General features: G+C 46.7%; 1 protein-coding gene across 2 annotated transcripts in view; it reads right to left on the bottom strand.

Moving 5' to 3' along the window:
* armc3 (armadillo repeat containing 3) overlaps positions 1-20644 on the bottom strand; it is a 34606-nt gene that overhangs the window by 693 nt on the left and 13269 nt on the right. The window contains exons 15-18 of one of the 2 annotated variants that reach the window (XM_052501506.1): positions 8655-8753; positions 8211-8411; positions 7869-8031; positions 7096-7783 (exon numbers count right to left, since the gene is read on the bottom strand). In XM_052501506.1, coding sequence (XP_052357466.1) covers positions 7577-7783; positions 7869-8031; positions 8211-8411; positions 8655-8753 — 670 coding nt within the window. In that variant the 3' untranslated portion in view covers positions 7096-7576. Of the gene's footprint in view, positions 1-7095; positions 7784-7868; positions 8032-8210; positions 8412-8654; positions 8754-20644 lie in introns of those variants that run through there. The other variant, XM_052501517.1, reaches the window with a different exon arrangement.

The following is a 20644-nucleotide window of genomic DNA, read 5'->3' as shown; positions in this document are numbered from 1 at the left end:
TCTTAAGGGGGGGGGTGAGAAGGATTACTTATCCTATCCTAGGTATTCCTTAAAGAGGTGGGGTTTCAGGTGTCTCCGGAAGGTGGTGATTGACTCCGCTGTCCTGGCGTCGTGAGGGAGTTTGTTCCACCATTGGGGGGCCAGCGCAGCGAACAGTTTTGACTGGGCTGAGCGGGAACTGTACTTCCTCAGTGGTAGGGAGGCGAGCAGGCCAGAGGTGGATGAACGCAGTGCCCTTGTTTGGGTGTAGGGCCTGATCAGAGCCTGGAGGTACTGAGGTGCCGTTCCCCTCACAGCTCCGTAGGCAAGCACCATGGTCTTGTAGCGGATGCGAGCTTCAACTGGAAGCCAGTGGAGAGAGCGGAGGAGCGGGGTGACGTGAGAGAACTTGGGAAGGTTGAACACCAGACGGGCTGCGGCGAGAGGAGGATCTGATGGTTCACAGTATCGAAGGCAGCCGATAGGTCTAGAAGGATGAGAGCAGAGGAGAGAGAGTTAGCTTTAGCGGTGTGGAGCGCCTCCGTGATACAGAGAAGAGCAGTCTCAGTTGAATGACTAGTCTTGAAACCTGACTGATTTGGATCGAGAAGGTCATTCAGAGAGAGATAGCGGGAGAGCTGGCCAAGGACAGCACGTTCAAGAGTTTTGGAGAGAAAAGAAAGAAGGGATACTGGTCTGTAGTTGTTGACATCGGAGGGATCGAGTGTAGGTTTTTTCAGAAGGGGTGCAACTCTCGCTCTCTTGAAGACGGAAGGGACGTAGCCAGCGGTCAGGGATGAGTTGATGAGCGAGGTGAGGTAAGGGAGAAGGTCTCCGGAAATGGTCTGGAGAAGAGAGGAGGGGATAGGGTCAAGCGGGCAGGTTGTTGGGCGGCCGGCCGTCACAAGACGCGAGATTTCATCTGGAGAGAGAGGGAGAAAGAGGTCAGAGCACAGGGTAGGGCAGTGTGAGCAGAACCAGCGGTGCCATTTGACTTAGCAAACGAGGATCGGATGTCGTCGACCTTCTTTTCAAAGTGGTTGACGAAGTCATCTGCAGAGAGGGAGGAGGGGGGGGGAGGGGGAGGAGGATTCAGGAGGGAGGAGAAGGTGGCAAAGAGCTTCCTAGGGTTAGAGGCAGATGCTTGGAATTTAGAGTGGTAGAAAATGGCTTTAGTAGCAGAGACAGAGGAGGAAAATGTAGAGAGGAGGGAGTGAAAGGATGCCAGGTCCGCAGGGAGGCGAGTTTTTCTCCATTTCCGCTCGGCTGCCCGGAGCCCTGTTCTGTGAGCTCGCAATGAGTCGTCGAGCCACGGGGCGGGAGGGGAGGACCGAGCCGGCCTGGAGGATAGGGGACATAGAGAGTCAAAGGATGCAGAAAGGGAGGAGAGGAGGGTTGAGGAGGCAGAATCAGGAGATAGGTTGGAGAAGGTTTGAGCAGAGGGAAGAGATGATAGGATGGAAGAGGAGAGAGTAGCGGGGGGAGAGAGAGCGAAGGTTGGGACGGCGCGATACCATCCGAGTAGGGGCAGTGTGGGAGGTGTTAGATGAGAGCGAGAGGGAAAAGGATACAAGGTAGTGGTCGGAGACTTGGAGGGGAGTTGCAATGAGGTTAGTGGAAGAACAGCATCTAGTAAAGATGAGGTCGAGCGTATTGCCTGCCTTGTGAGTAGGGGGAAGGTGAGAGGGTGAGGTCAAAAGAGGAGAGGAGTGGAAAGAAGGAGGCAGAGAGGAATGAGTCAAAGGTAGACGTGGGGAGGTTAAAGTCGCCCAGCACTGTGAGAGGTGAGCCGTCCTCAGGAAAGGAGCTTATCAAGGTATCAAGCTCATTGATGAACTCTCCGAGGGAACCTGGAGGGCGATAAATGATAAGGATGTTAAGCTTGAAAGGGCTGGTAACTGTGACAGCATGGAATTCAAAGGAGGCGATAGACAGATGGGTAAGGGGAGAAAGAGAGAATGACCACTTGGGAGAGATGAGGATCCCGGTGCCACCACCCCGCTGACCAGAAGCTCTCGGGGTGTGCGAGAACACGTGGGCGGACGAAGAGAGAGCAGTAGGAGTAGCAGTGTTGTCTGTGGTGATCCATGTTTCCGTCAGTGCCAAGAAGTCGAGGGACTGGAGGGAGGCATAGGCTGAGATGAACTCTGCCTTGTTGGCCGCAGATCGGCAGTTCCAGAGGCTACCGGAGACCTGGAACTCCACGTGGGTCGTGCGCGCTGGGACCACCAGATTAGGGTGGCCGCGGCCACGCGGTGTGGAGCGTTTGTATGGTCTGTGCAGAGAGGAGAGAACAGGGATAGACAGACACATAGTTGACAGGCTACAGAAGAGGCTACGCTAATGCAAAGGAGATTGGAATGACAAGTGGACTACACGTCTCGAATGTTCAGAAAGTTAAGCTTACGTAGCAAGAATCTTATTGACTAAAATGATTAAAATGATACAGTACTGCTGAAGTAGGCTAGCTGGCAGTGGCTGCGTTGTTGACACTACACTAATCAAGTCGTTCCGTTGAGTGTAATAGTTTCTGCAGTGCTGCTATTCGGGGGCTAGCTGGCTAGCTAACAGTGTTGTTTACGTTACGTTGTGTTAAAAGAACGACAATAGCTGGCTAGCTAACCTAGAAAATCGCTCTAGACTACACAATTATCTTTGATACAAAGACGGCTATGTAGCTAGCTATGTAGCTAGCTACGATCAAACAAATCAAACCGTTGTACTGTAATGAAATGAAATTAAAATGTGATACTACCTGTGAATGCGACCGGGTTGTTGAGTTCTATTCAGTAGACGTTGGCTAGCTGTTAGCTGTTAGCTGTTAGCTAGCTAGCAGAGTCTCCTACGTTAAGGACGACAAATAGCTGGCTAGCTAACCTCGGTAAATTAAGATAATCACTCTAAGACTACACACTCTAAACTACACAATTATCTAGGATACGAAGACAGCAAAGACAGCTATGTAGCTAGCGAACACTACACTAATCAAGTCGTTCAGTTGAGTGTAACAGTGCTGCTAATCGGTGGGCGTTTGCTAGCTGGCTAGCTGGTGAAGTGAAGACTACGCTAGGACGACGAAATACGATAATTATGCAATTATCTTTGATACAAGGACGGCTATGTAGCTAGCTAAGAAGAAATTGCTAAGATTAGACAAATCAAACCGTTGTACTATAATGAAATGTAATGAAATGTAATGAAAAAGTTATACTACCTGCGGAGCGAAGTGCCGATGCGACCGCTCGCTCCAACCCGGAAGTACATACTTCCTACTAGATAGAGGAGAGAGCGGGAGGTCTAGAAAGAGATAGAGTCTAAATGCTCGTATTCGGTTTAGGATTACAGAAAGGTCGAAATGAAGATTTTAGTGTGACCAGTTGGTATAGGGAGGCTAGATGGTTACCTGAAGAGGGGAGGGTTGCAGGAAACATGCTGGTACATCCCCACTTCACTATGGTTCAGATAGAGACCGCTGAAAGGCTGAGGACACATATAGGGTAGGCACACTATATGTTGTCTTTTGAGGCTTCCACCATATTGCTTTAACCTAGCCTATGTTTTCAGATCAGTGCAAATGAAGCTGAGGAGAGGGAGCCACTGTAGACTATGGAGATGCAGCCCATACTGTATGTCATTCTTTAACCAACTGCTCCCATCTTCCACACTGGAAGACTATAAACAAAGTCCATACAAACCTACTCAATGAACCAACCGATGGTTATGAATTGTCAGTCCATGGTCATTGATGCTGAGGACAGGAGACATGTCACCATCTGTCCCCTTCTACCTCGTTACCATGTTTTGTTTAGAGGTCAGTTTCTTCTGCCAGTCGGTCATCACATCACAACGAGTCAGTGATCGCAAGCCCGTAACACACAAACACACACATGCGAACATTGATAAGCAAAATTTGGTGAGAGTTTTGTTGCACTTTATTTGTAATTAAATTATTTTTGAATTGCTTTTAGCTTTAAATTTCCCCACTGTAGCCTACCAAGAGCACAATTGGTTTCTGCTCTTTGCAGCAAATGTGTCTCCAGGAAAAACGTGACAGTAGGCCTGTGTCAGATGGCTCTATCGAGTAAATATAACCCCAGGGAAAATGTGACAGTAGGCCTGTATCAGATGGCTCTATGGAGTAAATATGTCCCCAGGAAAAACGTGACAGTAGGCCTGTGTCAGATGGCTCTATCGAGTAAATATAACCCCAGGGAAAATGTGACAGTAGGCCTGTGTCAGATGGCTCTATGGAGTAAACATGTCCCCAGGGAAAATGTGACAGTAGGCCTGTGTCAGATGGCTCTATCGAGTAAATATAACCCCAGGGAAAATGTGACAGTAGGCCAGTATCAGATGGCTCTATGGAGTAAATATGTCCCCAGGGAAAATGTGACAGTAGGCCTGTGTCAGATGGCTCTATGGAGTAAATATGTCCCCAGGGAAAATGTGACAGTAGGCCTGTGTCAGATGGCTCTATGGAGTAAATATAACCCCAGGGAAAATTTGACAGTAGGCCTGTGTCAGATGGCTCTATGGAGTAAATATAACCCCAGGGAAAATGTGACAGTAGGCCTGTATCAGATGGCTCTATGGAGTAAATATGTCCCCGGGGAAAATGTGACAGTAGGCCTGTATCAGATGGCTCTATGGAGTAAATATGTCCCCAGGGAAAATGTGACAGTAGGCCTGTGTCAGATGGCTCTATGGAGTAAATATGTCCCCAGGGACAATGTGACAGTAGGCCTGTGTCAGATGGCTCTTTGGCAACTTCCACTGGTCTATTCTGCATCAACCACTTACACAACAGGACCAAAAACACTTGTTGATTTTGTTTAAAAAATATAGAAAGACTATGAATAGGACATATTACAATAGTATCTAATAAACATACTAACTTACAATAAAGGAGCTTATCCAGATGCAAACTATGCAATTCCATTCTATAAAGCCTAATAGCTCATACCTGAACTAGTGGAGGCAGGACGGATGAAAGCAGGAACTCTAGTCTTGGGCAATAATATGGACTTGGCAGGCACTCTCTCTCTCATTCAGCCAGGTAGGGTTGGGCAGGCTCGGTGCTCGAGAGCTCCAGTGCGCCTTCACGGTCCAGTCCATCCGGTGCCACCTTCACGGTCCAATCCATCCGGTGCCACCTCCACGCACCAGTCCATCCGGTGCAACCTTCACGCACCAGTCCATCCGGTGCCACCTTCACGGTCCAGTCCATCTGGTGCAACCTTCACGGTCCAGTCCATCCGGTGCAACCTTCACGCACCAGTCCATCCGGTGCAACCTTCACGCACCAGTCCATCCGGTGCCACCTTCACGGTCCAGTCCATCCGGTGCCACCTCCACGCACCAGTCCATCCGGTGCAACCTTCACGCACCAGTCCATCCGGTGCAACCTTCACGCACCAGTCCATCCGGTGCAACCTCCACGCACCAGTCCATCCGGTGCAACCTCCACGCACCAGTCCATCCGGTGCAACCTCCACGCACCAGTCCATCCGGTGCCACCTTCACGGTCCAGTCCATCCGGTGCCACCTTCACGCACCAGTCCATCCGGTGCCACCTCCACGCACCAGTCCATCCGGTGCCACCTCCACGCACCAGTCCATCCGGTGCCACCTCCACGCACCAGTCCATCCGGTGCCACCTTCACGCACCAGTCCATCCGGTGCCACCTCCACGCACCAGTCCATCCGGTGCCACCTCCACGGTCCAGTCCATCCGGTGCCACCTCCACGCACCAGTCCATCCGGTGCCACCTCCACGCACCAGTCCATCCGGTGCCACCTCCACGCACCAGCCCTCTGGTGGCAGCCCTACTGTCACCAGGCTGTCTCTCCGTCTCCTCCCTACAGGTGCTCCCACCTGTCCAGAGCTGCCAGAGTCGCCCGTCTGTCCTGAGCTGCCAGATTCTCCCGTCTGTCCTGAGCTGCCAGAGCCGCCCCGTCTGTCCTGAGCTGCCAGAGCCGCCCCGTCTGTCCTGAGCTGCCAGAGCCGCCCGTCTGTCCTGAGCTGCCAGAGTCGCCCGTCTATCCTGAGCTGCCAGAGCCGCCCGTCTGTCCTGAGCTGCCAGAGTCGCCCGTCTGTCCTGAGCTGCCAGAGTCGCCCGGCTGTCCTGAGCTGCCAGAGTCTCCCGTCTGTCCGGTGCTGCCGGAATCTCCCGTCCATTCGGGACCCATTGCTAGGGTCCCCAGTCCGAGGTCGGCGGCGAGGGTTGCCGCTCTAAAGAGGCCACGGAGGCGGTTAAAGAGGCGTAGAAAGACTATGGTGGAGTGGGGTCCACGTCCTGCGCCAGAGCTGCCACCGTGGACAGACACCCATCCACCCACCTCCCCTACAGGTTCAGGTTTTGCGGCCGCACCTTGGGGGGTACTGTCACGTTTTGACCTTATTTCTTTTATGTCTTTGTTTAGTATGGTCAGGGCGTGAGTTGGGTGGGTTGTCTATGTTCCTTTGATTTGGGATTTCTGTGTTTGGCCTGGTATGGTTCTCAATCAGAGGCAGCTGTATATCGTTGTCCCTGATTGAGAACCATCCTTAGGTAGCCTGGTTTCACTTTTGAGTTGTGGGTGATTATTTTCCGTGTCAGTGTTTGTGCCAAACAGGACTGTTTCGTTTGTTTCGGTATTTCACGTTGTTACTTTGTAGTTTAGTGTTGTAATGTAAAAAAAGTATCGTTATGGACACTTACCACACTGCGCATTGGTCTGACATCTCTTACTCCTCGTCAGAAGAAGAGGACAATCGTTACAGTGGGGGGGGGTATCTCAAAAGAGTAATTCACATTACCATTTGCCTCAAACCCCTTACGACTACATGCACTTATATTATACTATATTTTTTTCAATAGTTTTGAATTCAGTTGAAACAACCGATGAGCACTCCCTGCCTGCAGAGGGACTGACTGGTTGATCAGTGGCCAATCTGACCTTGCGCTACTCCCCATCCTACCACACTATGGAACTATGTCAAAAGGTGAATGCACAACATTCAGAACAAAATTCTAATGTATTTTGGCCAATAATCACAGATGTTTCAACATCATCTGTGTTTTGTTCACAAGACATTACCCAACTTTACTAACGTCAGATGCTAAGAATCAGAAATCCATGCAATACTTTAATGGTAACAGTGTCTTCTGGGTAAAATAACTCAGCACAAAGAAAAAATGGGATAGCTGCACAGTCTAGATCAGACAGTTTATAAGGTCTAGTGTTGTTTACAAAGTACAGTACAGTCTGGCATTGTATAACTTGGGGTTGTGTGGTGGACCTTAGCAGCCTCCCAGGGTATGGTGTATTTTAACATGTGGTTATATAGTCTGGTATGGTGTAGTTATAGAGTGTATTTTAACATGTGGTTATATCATCTGGTATGGTGTAGTTTAACGTGTGGTTATATAGTCTGGTATGGTTTAGTTATAAAGTGTATTATAACATGTGGTTATATAGTCTGGTACTGTGTAGTTATAAAGTGTATTTTAACATCTGGTTATATAGTCTGGTATGGTGTAGTTATAAAGTGTATTTTAACATGTGGTTATATAGTCTGGTATGATGTAGTTATAAAGTGTATTTTAATGTGTGGTTATATAGTCTGGTATTGTTTGGCCTGGGGTGTATTGGCTCTCAGAAGCCTGCCAGGCTGGTGTATGAGGTCCACCAGGTGAGCTCTAGGCTGGGGCTGGCACCCTGGGTAGTGGGGCGTCCCAACTGAGAGGAGGACCTCATTCCACACCCGGTTATACTCCCCCCTCACCAGGCTACAACTCACACCTATACGGTCAGCCAACACCTGGGGAGAGAGAGGAGTTAGGGACTAGAATAAGAGAGAGAGAGCGATAAAGAGAAAGAGGGGAAAGAGATAGTACACTACCCACCTTATAAAGCAGAGCCCTGTGGTAGTAGGTTCCCTTGCGTATCTGTCCGATGGGGATGATGTTGGACTGTAGTTCGTAGCGCAGCTCACTGAGGTGGAGCTCCCACAGGAAGTCATGCTGTCTGTCCACCTCCACCGCCCCGCCCATCACCTCACTCACCAGCCTAACAGCCAATCACACAGCAGATAGGGGCTGAACGGCAGCAGTCACAACAAATGATAAAGGAACTGCCTGTTAGTGGGGTTTTGTGTTAGTTTTGGGAACCTTATTCTTAGTTGTGTGTTAGTCATTTGAGGTTGTGTGTTGATTATTTGTAGGTTATTTAAGTAGTGTCTTTCTGACCTGGCTAAGGTGCTGTACTGCTCACTCTCCACGTGCAGCGGGAGGATGGTCTTGGTGGCCTCGGTAACCAGGGCGTGGAACGCAGCATCATACGGGAGCATCCACGGCTTCTCTGTTACCGTGGCTACCTCCTGCTGGGGCTTACTCTCATCCTCATCTCTCAGTTTCTCGTCCTCCTTCCGCCCTTTACTCTTCCCTTTACTACAGGAAGACAGTGTGAAAGAGACAGCCACTTTACCTGTCCTCTTGATACATACAGCCAGAAGAGGACTGGCCACCTCACAGAGCCAGGTTCCTATGTGCTTCTAAATCTGACTTGTTTTCTCGTTGTGTTTTTACGCTGGGTAAAAAGAGCTTTATCAAATACATCTGATTTGATTTACTGTACTTCAGTTCTAACACACACACCCTCTCTCGTGTTCTTCGTCTCTCTCTCACACACACCTGGGGGTCCTGGTGGAGCCCTTGCTGCTGAGTACAGATGCAGTGCGAGTCTCGGTGGGGCTGTCCTGTTGTCTCTCCTCTGACTGATCGACTGACACCCTGCAGGACAGGTACAGTACAGTTACACACACACACACAAACACACACACACACGCACACACACACACACTTCCTTTCTCCTTTTGGTCAGACGACAAAAACATCTCCAAGCACATACTGTAGATGCATTGATATGCAATGCATTCAGAAAGTATTCAGACCACTTGAAACGTTAGCCTTCTTAAATTGATGAAACAAAAAAAGTCCTCATCAATCTACACACAATACCTCATAATGACGAAACAAAAATAGGTTTTTAGAAATGTTTGCAAACAGAAATAGCTTATTTACACAAGTATTCAGACCCTTTACTTGAGACTCGAAATTGAGCTCAGGTGGATCCTGTTTCCATTGATCATCCTTGAGATGTTTCAACAACTTGATTGGAGTCCACCTGTGTTAAAATGAATTGATTGGACATGATTTGGAAAGGCACTCACCTGTCTATATAAAGGTCCCACAGTTGACAGTGCATTTCGGGGCAACAACCAAGCCATGAGGTCGAAGGAATTGTCCGTAGAGCTCCGAGATTGTGTCGAGGCCCAGATCTGGGGAAGGGTACTAAAACATTTCTGCAGCTTTGAAGGTCCCCAAGAACACAGTGGCCTCCATCATTCTTAAATGGAAGAAGTTTAGAACCACCAAGACTCTTCCTAGAGCTGGCCGCCAGGCTAAACTGAGCAATCAGGGGAGAAGGGCCTTGGTCAGGGAGGTGACCAAGAACCCGCTGGTCACTCTGACAGAGCTCCAGAGTTCCTCTGTGGAGATGGGAGAACCTTCCAGAAGAACAACCATCTCTGCAACACTCCACCAATCAGGCCTTTATGGTAGTGGCCAGACAGAAGCCACTCCTCAGTAAAAGGCACATGACAGCTTGGAGTTTGCCAAAAGGCACCTAAAGGACTCTCAGACCATGTGAAACAAGATTCTCTGGTCTGATGAAACCAAGACTGAACTCTTTGGCCTGAATGCCAAGCCTCATGTCAAGAGGAAACCTGGCACGGTCCCTATGGTAAAGCATGGTGGTGACAGCATCATGCTGTGGGAATAATTTTCAGTAGCAGGGCCTGGGAGACTAGTCAGGATCGATGGAAAGATGAACGGAGCAAAGTACAGAGAGATCCTTGATGAAAACCTGATCCAGAGCGCTCATGACCTCAGACTGGGGTGAAGGTTCACCTTCCAACAGGACAACAACCCTAAGCACACATCCAAGACAACGCTGGAGTGGCTTTGGTACAAGTCTCTGAATGTCCTGGAGTCATCCAGCCAGAGTCCGGACTTGAACCCGATCGAACATCTCTGAAGAGACCTGAAAATAGCTGAGCACCAACACTCCCCATCCAACCTGACAGAGCTTGAGAGGATCCGCAGAGAAGAATGGGCTGAACTCCCCAAATACAGGTGTGCCAAGCTTGTAGCATCATACCCAAGAAGACTCAAGGCTGTATTTGCTGCCAAAAGGGCTTAAACAAAGTACTGAGTAAAGGGTCTGAATACTTATATAAATGTCATATTTAAGTTTTGATATTGAAAATGTCTAAAAACCTGTTTTTGCTTTGTCATTATGGGGTATTGTGTGTATATTGATGAGGGGGGAAAAAATAATTTAATCAATTGTAGAATAAGGCTGTAACATAACAAAATGTGGAAAAAGTCAAGGGGCCTGAATACTTTCCGAATATGCTGCATACGGTGAGGCCTTAAGGAGTTCAATGTCAGCTTAATAATGAGTCTGATGGAACAAGCATGCATGATTGTTGTCTTTCTGAGGCCCTATAGCTCCCGTCCCTGACTACTGCCCCCTGACTACTGTCCCTGACTACTGTCTTTGTTGACTGTGCCTGACTACTGTCTTTGTTGACTGTGCCTGACTACTGTCTTTGTTGACTGTGCCTGACTACTGTCTTTGTTGACTGTGCCTGACTACTGTCTTTGTTGACTGTGCCTGACTACTGTCTTTGTTGACTGTGCCTGACTACTGTCTTTGTTGACTGTGCCTGACTACTGTCTTTGTTGACTGTGCCTGACTACTGTCTTTGTTGACTGTGCCTGACTACTGTCTTTGTTGACTGTGCCTGACTACTGTCTTTGTTGACTGTGCCTGACTACTGTCTTTGTTGACTGTGCCTGACTACTGTCTTTGTTGACTGCGCCTGACTACTGTCTTTGTTGACTGTGCCTGACTACTGTCTTTGTTGACTGTGCCTGACTACTGTCTTTGTTGACTGTGCCTGACTACTGTCTTTGTTGACTGTGCCTGACTACTGTCTTTGTTGACTGTGCCTGACTACTGTGCCTGACTACTGTCTCTGTTGACTGTCCCTGACTACTGACTACTGTCTTTGTTGACTGTGCCTGACTACTGTCTCTGTTGACTGTCCCTGACTACTGACTACTGTCCCTGACTACTGTCTTTGTTGACTGTGCCTGACTACTGCGCCTGACTACTGTCTCTGTTGACTGTCCCTGACTACTGTCTTTGTTGACTGTCCCTGACGACTGTGCCTGACTACTGTCTCTGTTGACTGTCCCTGACGACTGCGCCTGACTACTGCCCCTGACAACTGTCCCTGACAACTGGGCTTCTATCTCCGCCAGAGCAGGCCTGTTTAACATGTAGCAGCATCAGTCCCACTTCCACTCCTCTCTCCCCCTAAACACTAACAACAGGACAACTCCATCACTACACTCTACACTATCACTACACAGTACTCCATCACTACACTCTACACTATCACTACACAGTACTCCATCACTACACTCTACACTATCACTACACAGTACTCCATCACTACACTCTACACAGTACTCCATCACTACACTCTACACTATCACTACACAGTACTCCATCACTACACTCTACACTATCACTACACAGTACTCCATCACTACACATTACACTATCACTACACAGTAGTCCATCACTACACATTACACTATCACTACACAGTACTCCATCACTACACTCTACACTATCACTACACAGTACTCCATCACTACACTCTACACTATCACTACACAGTATTCCATCACTACACTCTCCACTATCACTACACAGTACTCCATCACTACACTCTACACTATCACTACACAGTACTCCATCACTACACTCTACACTATCACTACACAGTACTCCATCACTACACATTACACTATAACTACACAGTACTCCATCACTACACATTACACTATCACTACACAGTACTCCATCACTACACTCTACACTATCACTACACAGTACTCCATCACTACACTCTACACTATCACTACACAGTACTCCATCACTACACATTACACTATAACTACACAGTACTCCATCACTACACATTACACTATCACTACACAGTACTCCATCACTACACTCTAGACTATCACTACACAGTACTCCATCACTACACTCTACACTATCACTACACAGTACTCCATCACTACACATTACACTATCACTACACAGTACTCCATCACTACACTCTACACTATCACTACACAGTACTCCATCACTACACTCTACACTATCACTACACAGTACTCCATCACTACACATTACACTATCACTACACAGTACTCCATCACTACACTATCACTACACAGTACTCCATCACTACACATTACACTATCACTACACAGTACTCCATCACTACACAATCACTCCACAGTACTCCATCACTACACATTACTCTACAGGAAACATTCGTACTGAGCTAAAGGGTAGAGCTGCTGCTTTCAAGGTGTGGGACTCTAACCCAGTAGCTTAAAAGAAATCCTGCGATGCCCTCTGACGAACCATCAAACAGGCAAAGCACCAATACAGGGCTAAGATTGAATCGTACTACACCGACTCCGACGCTCGTCTTATGTGACAGGGCTTGCAAACTATTACAGACTACAAAGGGAAGCACAGCTGAGCTGCCCAGTGACACGAGCCTACCAGGCGAGCTAAATCACTTCTACGCTCGCTTCGAGGCAAGCAACACCGAGGCATGCATGAGAGAATCAGCTGTTCCGGACGACTGTGTGATCACGCTCTCCATAGCCGACGTGAGTAAGACCTTTAAACAGGTTAACATTCACAAGGCCACGGGGCCAGACAGATTACCAGGACGTGTGCTCCAGGCATGTGCTGACCAACTGGCAGATATCTTTACTGACATTTTTAACATGTCCCTGATTGAGTCTGTAATATCAAAATAATAAAGCAGACCACCATAGTCCCTGTTCCCAAGAACACTAAGGCAACCTCCCTAAACAACTACACAACCGTTGAAAGAACTGGACCAAGGTGCAGCGTGGTTAGCGTACGTATTATTTTATTTTAGAAAAGATGCTAACAAAACAATAAACACTACAAAACAAACCGTGAAGCTAAAGGCTATGTGCCATAACCAAAGGCAACTTCCCACAAAGACAGGTGGAATAAAAGGGCTACCTAAGTATGGTTCTCAATCAGAGACAACGATAGACAGCTGTCCCTGATCTAGAACCCTTCCCGGAAAAAACATAGAAATACAAATAATAGAGTATAGAATAACCACCCTAACTCACAGTACCCTCCCCCCCCAAAGGTGCGGACTCTGGCCGCAAAACCTAAACCTATAGGGGAGGGTCTGGGTGGGCATCTATCCGCGGTGGCGGCTCAGGTGCAGGATGCAGACCCCGCTCCACCACTGTCTCACCCCACTTTGGTGGACTGGAGACCATCTCTGGAGGCTCCGGACTGGAGACCGTCTCTGGAGGCTCCGGACTGGAGGCTCCGGACTGGAGGCCGTCTCTGGAGTCTCCGGACTGGAGACCGTCTCTGGAGGCTCCGGACTGGAGGCTCCAGAATGTCTATGGTGGCCTGATATGGTTCACAATCAGAGGCAGCTGTTTATCGTTGTCTCTGATTGGGGATCATATTTAGGTAGCCATTTCCCTTTGGTGTTTGTGGGATCTTGTCTATGTGTAGTTGCCTGTCAGCACTCATTTGTATAGCTTCACGTTTAGTTTTGTTATTTTGTTAGTTTGATCAGTGTTCATTCTTTTAATAAATAAGAATGTACGCATACCACGCTGCGCCTTGTACCGATCCTTATAACGAACGTGACAGGCTGTTAATGGCTCACATTAACACCATTATCCCAGAAACCCTAGACCCACTCCAATTTGCATACCACCCAAACAGATCCACAGATGATGCAATCTCTATTGCACTCCACACTGCCCTTTCCCACCTGGACAAAAGGAACACCTACGTGAGAATGCTATTCATTGACTACAGCTCAGCGTTCAACACCATAGTGCCCTCAAAGCTCATCACTATGCTAAGGATCCTGGGACCAAACACTTCCCTCTGCAATTGGATCCTGGACTTTGACGGGCTGCTCCCAGGTGGTGTGGGTAGGTAGCAACACATCCGCCACGCTGATCCTCAACACTGGAGCCCCTCGGGGGTGCGAGGTCAGTTCCCTCCTGTACTCCCTGTTCACCCATGACTGCGTGCCTAGGCACGACTCCAACACCATCATTAATTTTGCTGACGACACAACAGTGGTAGGCCTGATCACTGACAACGACGAGACAGCCTATAGGGAGGAGGTCAGAGACCTGGCCGGGTGGTGCAAGAATAACAACCTATCCCTCAACATAATCAAGACAAAGGAGATGATTGTGGACTACAGGAAAACGAGGACCAACCACGCCTCCATTCTCATCGACGGGGCTGCAGTGGAGCAGGTTGAGAGCTTCAAGTTGGTGTCCACATCATCAACAAACTAGAATGGTCCAAACACACCAAGACAGTAATGAAGAGGGCACAACAAAGCCTATTCACCCTCAGGAAACTAAAAAGATTTGGCATGGGTCCTCAGATCTTCAAACGGTTCTACAGCTGCAACATCGAGAGCATCCTGACTGGTTGAATCACTGCCTGGTACGGCAACTGCTCTGCCTCCGACTGCAAGGCACTACAGAGAGGGTACATCACTGGGGCGTCATTGCAGGAGAATTTCCAGTGCTTTGGTGATTTTCCAGTTTCTATACTGTTTTCCCAGAAGTAGTGAAACAGAATCAATATGGGGTTAATTATTAGACATATGTAAGCAACAATCATGTGCATGTACAAAGCTGGATCAACACATGCCTGGACAGGAACATTAGTTAATCAGTTATAGTCACCATCGGCATGCACTTGTATTAGGAGTGTGCATGTCAGTTTATTTTTGCAATGTCACGCCACCAATATAATCTATGCCCCAATGTCTGAGCCAATAAGAAAATGGAAACGAAGCAAGGCAACAAAATAAGGGTGGTCAAGCCTAAAGGGTACTACAGTGCCTTGCAAAAGTATTCACTCCCCTTGGCGTTTTTCCTATTTTGTTGCATTACAACCTGTAATTTAAATGGATTTTTATTTGTATTTCATGTAATGGACATACACAAAATAGTCCAAATTGGTGATGAAAATGAAAAAAATAACTTGTTGCAAAAAATGTAAAACAATGAAAAGTGGTGCGTGCATATGTGTTCAGCCCCTTTGCTGTGAAGCCCCAAAATAAGATCTAGTGCAACCAATTACTTATTTTCCACCACAATTTGCAAATAAATAAATAAAAAATCCTACAATGTGATTTTCTGGATTTTTTCCCTCATTTTGTCTGTCATAGTTGAAGTGTACCTATGATGAAAATTACAGGCCTCTCTCATATTTTTAAGAGGGAGAACTTGCACATTTGGTGGCTGACTAAATACTTTTTTGCCCCACTGTATTCTACAACTGCACACTACTATACCACTACCACTACACATAACTCTACCACTACTATACTCTCTCACTACACACTACTCTACCACTAAACACCATTCTAGCACTACACACTACTCTACCACTACACACTACTCTAACACACTACTCTACCACTACACACTACTCTACCACTACTCTACCACTACACACTACACACTCTACCACTACACACTACTCTACCACTACACACTACTACTCTACCACTACACACTACTCTACCACTACACACCACTCTACCACTACACACTACTCTACCACTACACACTACTCTACCACTACACTACTCACTACACACTACTCTACCACTACACACTACTCTACACACTATTCTATCACTACACACTACTCTACTAACTACTCTACCACTACTCTACCACTACACACACTACCACTACACACTACTCTATCACTACACACTACTCTATAACTACTCTACCACTATACCACTACACACTACTCCACCACTACACACTACTCTACCACTACACACCATTACTCTACCACTACACACTACTCTACCACTACACACTACACACTACTCTTCCACTACCACTACACAATACTCTACCACTACTATACTCTACCACTACACACTACTCTACCACTACACACTACTCTACCACTACACACTACTCTACCACTACACACTACTCTACCACTACACACTACTCTACCACTACACACTACTCTATCACTACACACTACTCTATAACTACTCTACCACTACACACTACTCCACCACTACACACTACTCTACCACTACACACTACTCTACCCGATACACACTGCTCTACCGCTACTCTATCACTACACACTACACTACTACTACACACTACCATACCACTACAAACAACTCTATCACTAGAACTACCCACTATTCTACCACTACTCTACAACTACACCTACTCTACCACTACACACTACTCTACCACTACACACTACTCTACCACTACACACTAATCTACCACTACAACTACCCACTATTCTACCACTACTCTACAACTACACCTACTCTACCACTAAACATTACTCTACCACTACACACTACTCCATCACTACCACTACTCATTCACGACACACTACATATATTCTAACACTACACACTACTCTACCACTACACACCACTACACAATACTCTATCACTACTATACCACTACACACTACTCTACCACTACACAATCACTACTCTACCACTACACACTACTCTACCACTACTCTACCACTACACACTACTCTACCACTACACACTACTCTACCACTACACTACCACACACTAATCTACCACTACACACTACTCTACCACTACACACTATCTCCACCACTACACACTACTCTACCACTACTACCACTACACACTACTCTACCACTACTCTACCACTACACAACCACTACTCTCTACCACTACACACTACTCTACCACTACACACTACTCTACCACTACACACTACTCCTCCACTCTACCACTACACACTACTCTACCACTACAATACTCTATCACTACACACTACTCTACCACTACACACTACTCTACCACTACACACTACTCTACCCGATACACACTGCTCTACCGCTACTCTATCACTACAACTACCCACTATTCTACCACTACTCTACAACTACACCTACTCTACCACTACACATTACTCTACCACTACACACTACTCCATCACTACCACTACTCATTCACGACACACTACATATATTCTAACACTACACACTACTCTACCACTACACACCACACTACACTCTCTACCACTACACACTATCTACCACTACACTACTACCACACTACTCTACCACTACACAATCACTTTCTCTACCACTACACACTACTCTACCACTACACTACCACTACCACTACACACTACTCTACCTCTACCACTACTCTACCCACTATTCAGAACCACTACTCTACCACTACACACTACTCTACCACTACACACTACTCTACCACTACACAATCACTACTCTACCACTACACACTACTCTACCACTACACACTACTCTACCACTACAATCACTACTCTACCACTACACACTACTCTACCACTACACACTACTCTACCACTACACACTACTCTACCACTACACACTACACACTACTCTACCACTACACACTACTCTACCACTACACACTATCTCCACAACTACACACTACTCTACCACTACACACTACTCTACCACTACACACTACTCCATCACTACCACTACTCATTCACTACACACTACTTCTACCACTACACACTACACTACATCTATTCTAACACTACACACTACTCTACCACTACACACTAATCTACCACGACACACTAATCTACCACTACACACCACTACACACTACTCTACCACTACTATACCACTACACAATCACTACTCTACCACTACACACTACTCTACCACTACACACTACTCTACCACTACACAATCACTACTCTACCACTACACACTACTCTACCACTACACACTACTCTACCACTACACACTACTCTACCACTACACACTAATCTACCACTACACACTACTCTACCACTACACAACCACTACTCTACCACTACACACTACTCTACCACTACACACTAATCTACCACTACACAACCACTACTCTACCACTACACACTAATCTACCACTACACAATCACTACTCTACCACTACACACTACTCTACCACTACACACTACTCTACCACTACACACTACTCTACCACTACACACTACTCTACCACTACCACTACACACTACTCTACCACTACACACTACTCTACCACTACACACTACTCTACAACTACACCTACTCTACCACTACACATTACTCTACCACTACACACTACTCCATCACTACCACTACTCATTCACGACACACTACATCTATTCTAACACTACACACTACTCTACCACTACACACCACTACATCACTACTATACCACTACACACTACTCTACCACTACACAATCACTACTCTACCACTACACAATCACTATTCCACCACTACACACTACTCCACCACTACACACTACTCTACCACTACACACTACTCTACCACTACACAATCACTACTCTACCACTACTCTACCACTACACAACCACTACTCTACCACTACACACTACTCTACCACTACACACTACTCTACCACTACACAATCACTACTCTACCACTACACACTAATCTACCACTACACAATCACTACTCTACCACTACAAATTACTCTACCCCTACACACTACTCTACCACTACACACTACTCTACCACTACACACTACTCTACCACTACACACTACTCTACCACTACACACTACTCTACCACTACACACTACTCTACCACTACACACTACTCTACCACTACACACTACTCTACCACTACACACTACTCTACCACTACCACTACTCATTCCACACACTACATCTACCACTACACACTACTCTACCACTACACACCACTACACAATACTCTATCACTACTATACCACTACACACTACTCTACCACTACAATCACCACTACTCTACCACTACACACTACTCTACCACTACAACACTACTCTACCACTACACTACTACTACACAATCACTACTCTACACACTACTCTACCACTACACCACTACTCTACCACTACACACTACTCTACCACTACACACACTCTACCACTACACAACACTACTCTACCACTACACACTATCTACCACTACACAATCACTACTCTACCACTACACACTACTCTACCACTACACACTACTCTACCACTAACACTACTCTACCACTACACACTACTCTACCACTACCACTACACTACTCTACTCTACCACTGCCACACTACTCTACCACTACACACTACTCTACAACTACACCTACTCTACCACTACACATTACTCTACCACTACACACTACTCCATCACTACCACTACTCATTCACTACCACTACACACTATTCTAACACTACACACTACTCTACCACTACACACCACTACACACTGCTCTACCACTACATCACTGTTCTACCACTACACACTACTCTGCCACTACTCTACCACTACACAATCACTACTCTACCACTACACACTACTCTACCACTACTCTACCACTACACAATCACTACTCTACCACTACACACTACTCCACCACTACACACTACTCCACCACTACACACTACTCTACCACTACACAATCACTACTCTACCACTACTCTACCACTACAGAACCACTACTCTACCACTACAGAACCACTACTCTACCACTACACACTAATCTACCACTACACAATCACTACTCTACCACTACACACTAATCTACCACTACACAATCACTACTCTACCACTACACACTACTCTACCACTACACACTACTCTACCACTACACACTATATATTCTACCACTACACACTACTCTACCACTACACACTACTACACTACTCTACCACTGCTACACACTACTACCACTACTTCTACCACTACTCTACCACTACACACTACTCTACCACTACACAATCACTATTCCACCACTACACACTACTCTCACTACCACTACTCTACCACTACATCTACTCTACCACTACACAATCACTACTCTACCACTACACACTAATCTACCACTACACACTACTCCACCACTACACACTACTCTACCACTACACAATCACTACTCTACCACTACACAATCACTACTCTACCACTACACACTACTCTACCACTACACACTATTCCACCACTACACACTATTCCACCACTACACAATCACTACTCTACCACTACACAATCACTACTCTACCACTACACAATCACTACTCTACCACTACACACTACTCTACCACTACACACTAATCTACCACTACACACTATTCCACCACTACACAATCACTACTCTACCACTACACACTACTCTACCACTACACAATCACTACTCTACCACTACACACTAATATACCACTACACACTAATCTACCACTACACACTACTCTACCACTACCACTACTCTACCACTACCACTACTCATCACTGCTCTACCACTACACACTACTCTACACACTACACACTACTCTATAACTACTACCACTACACACTATCTACCACTACACACTACTCTACCACTACACACTACTCTACCACTACACACTACTCT

Source organism: Oncorhynchus keta, chromosome 4 (assembly GCF_023373465.1).
Source record: "Oncorhynchus keta strain PuntledgeMale-10-30-2019 chromosome 4, Oket_V2, whole genome shotgun sequence".
Classification (NCBI taxonomy): domain Eukaryota; kingdom Metazoa; phylum Chordata; class Actinopteri; order Salmoniformes; family Salmonidae; genus Oncorhynchus; species Oncorhynchus keta.
This window is presented reverse-complemented; position numbering and strand designations above follow the sequence as displayed.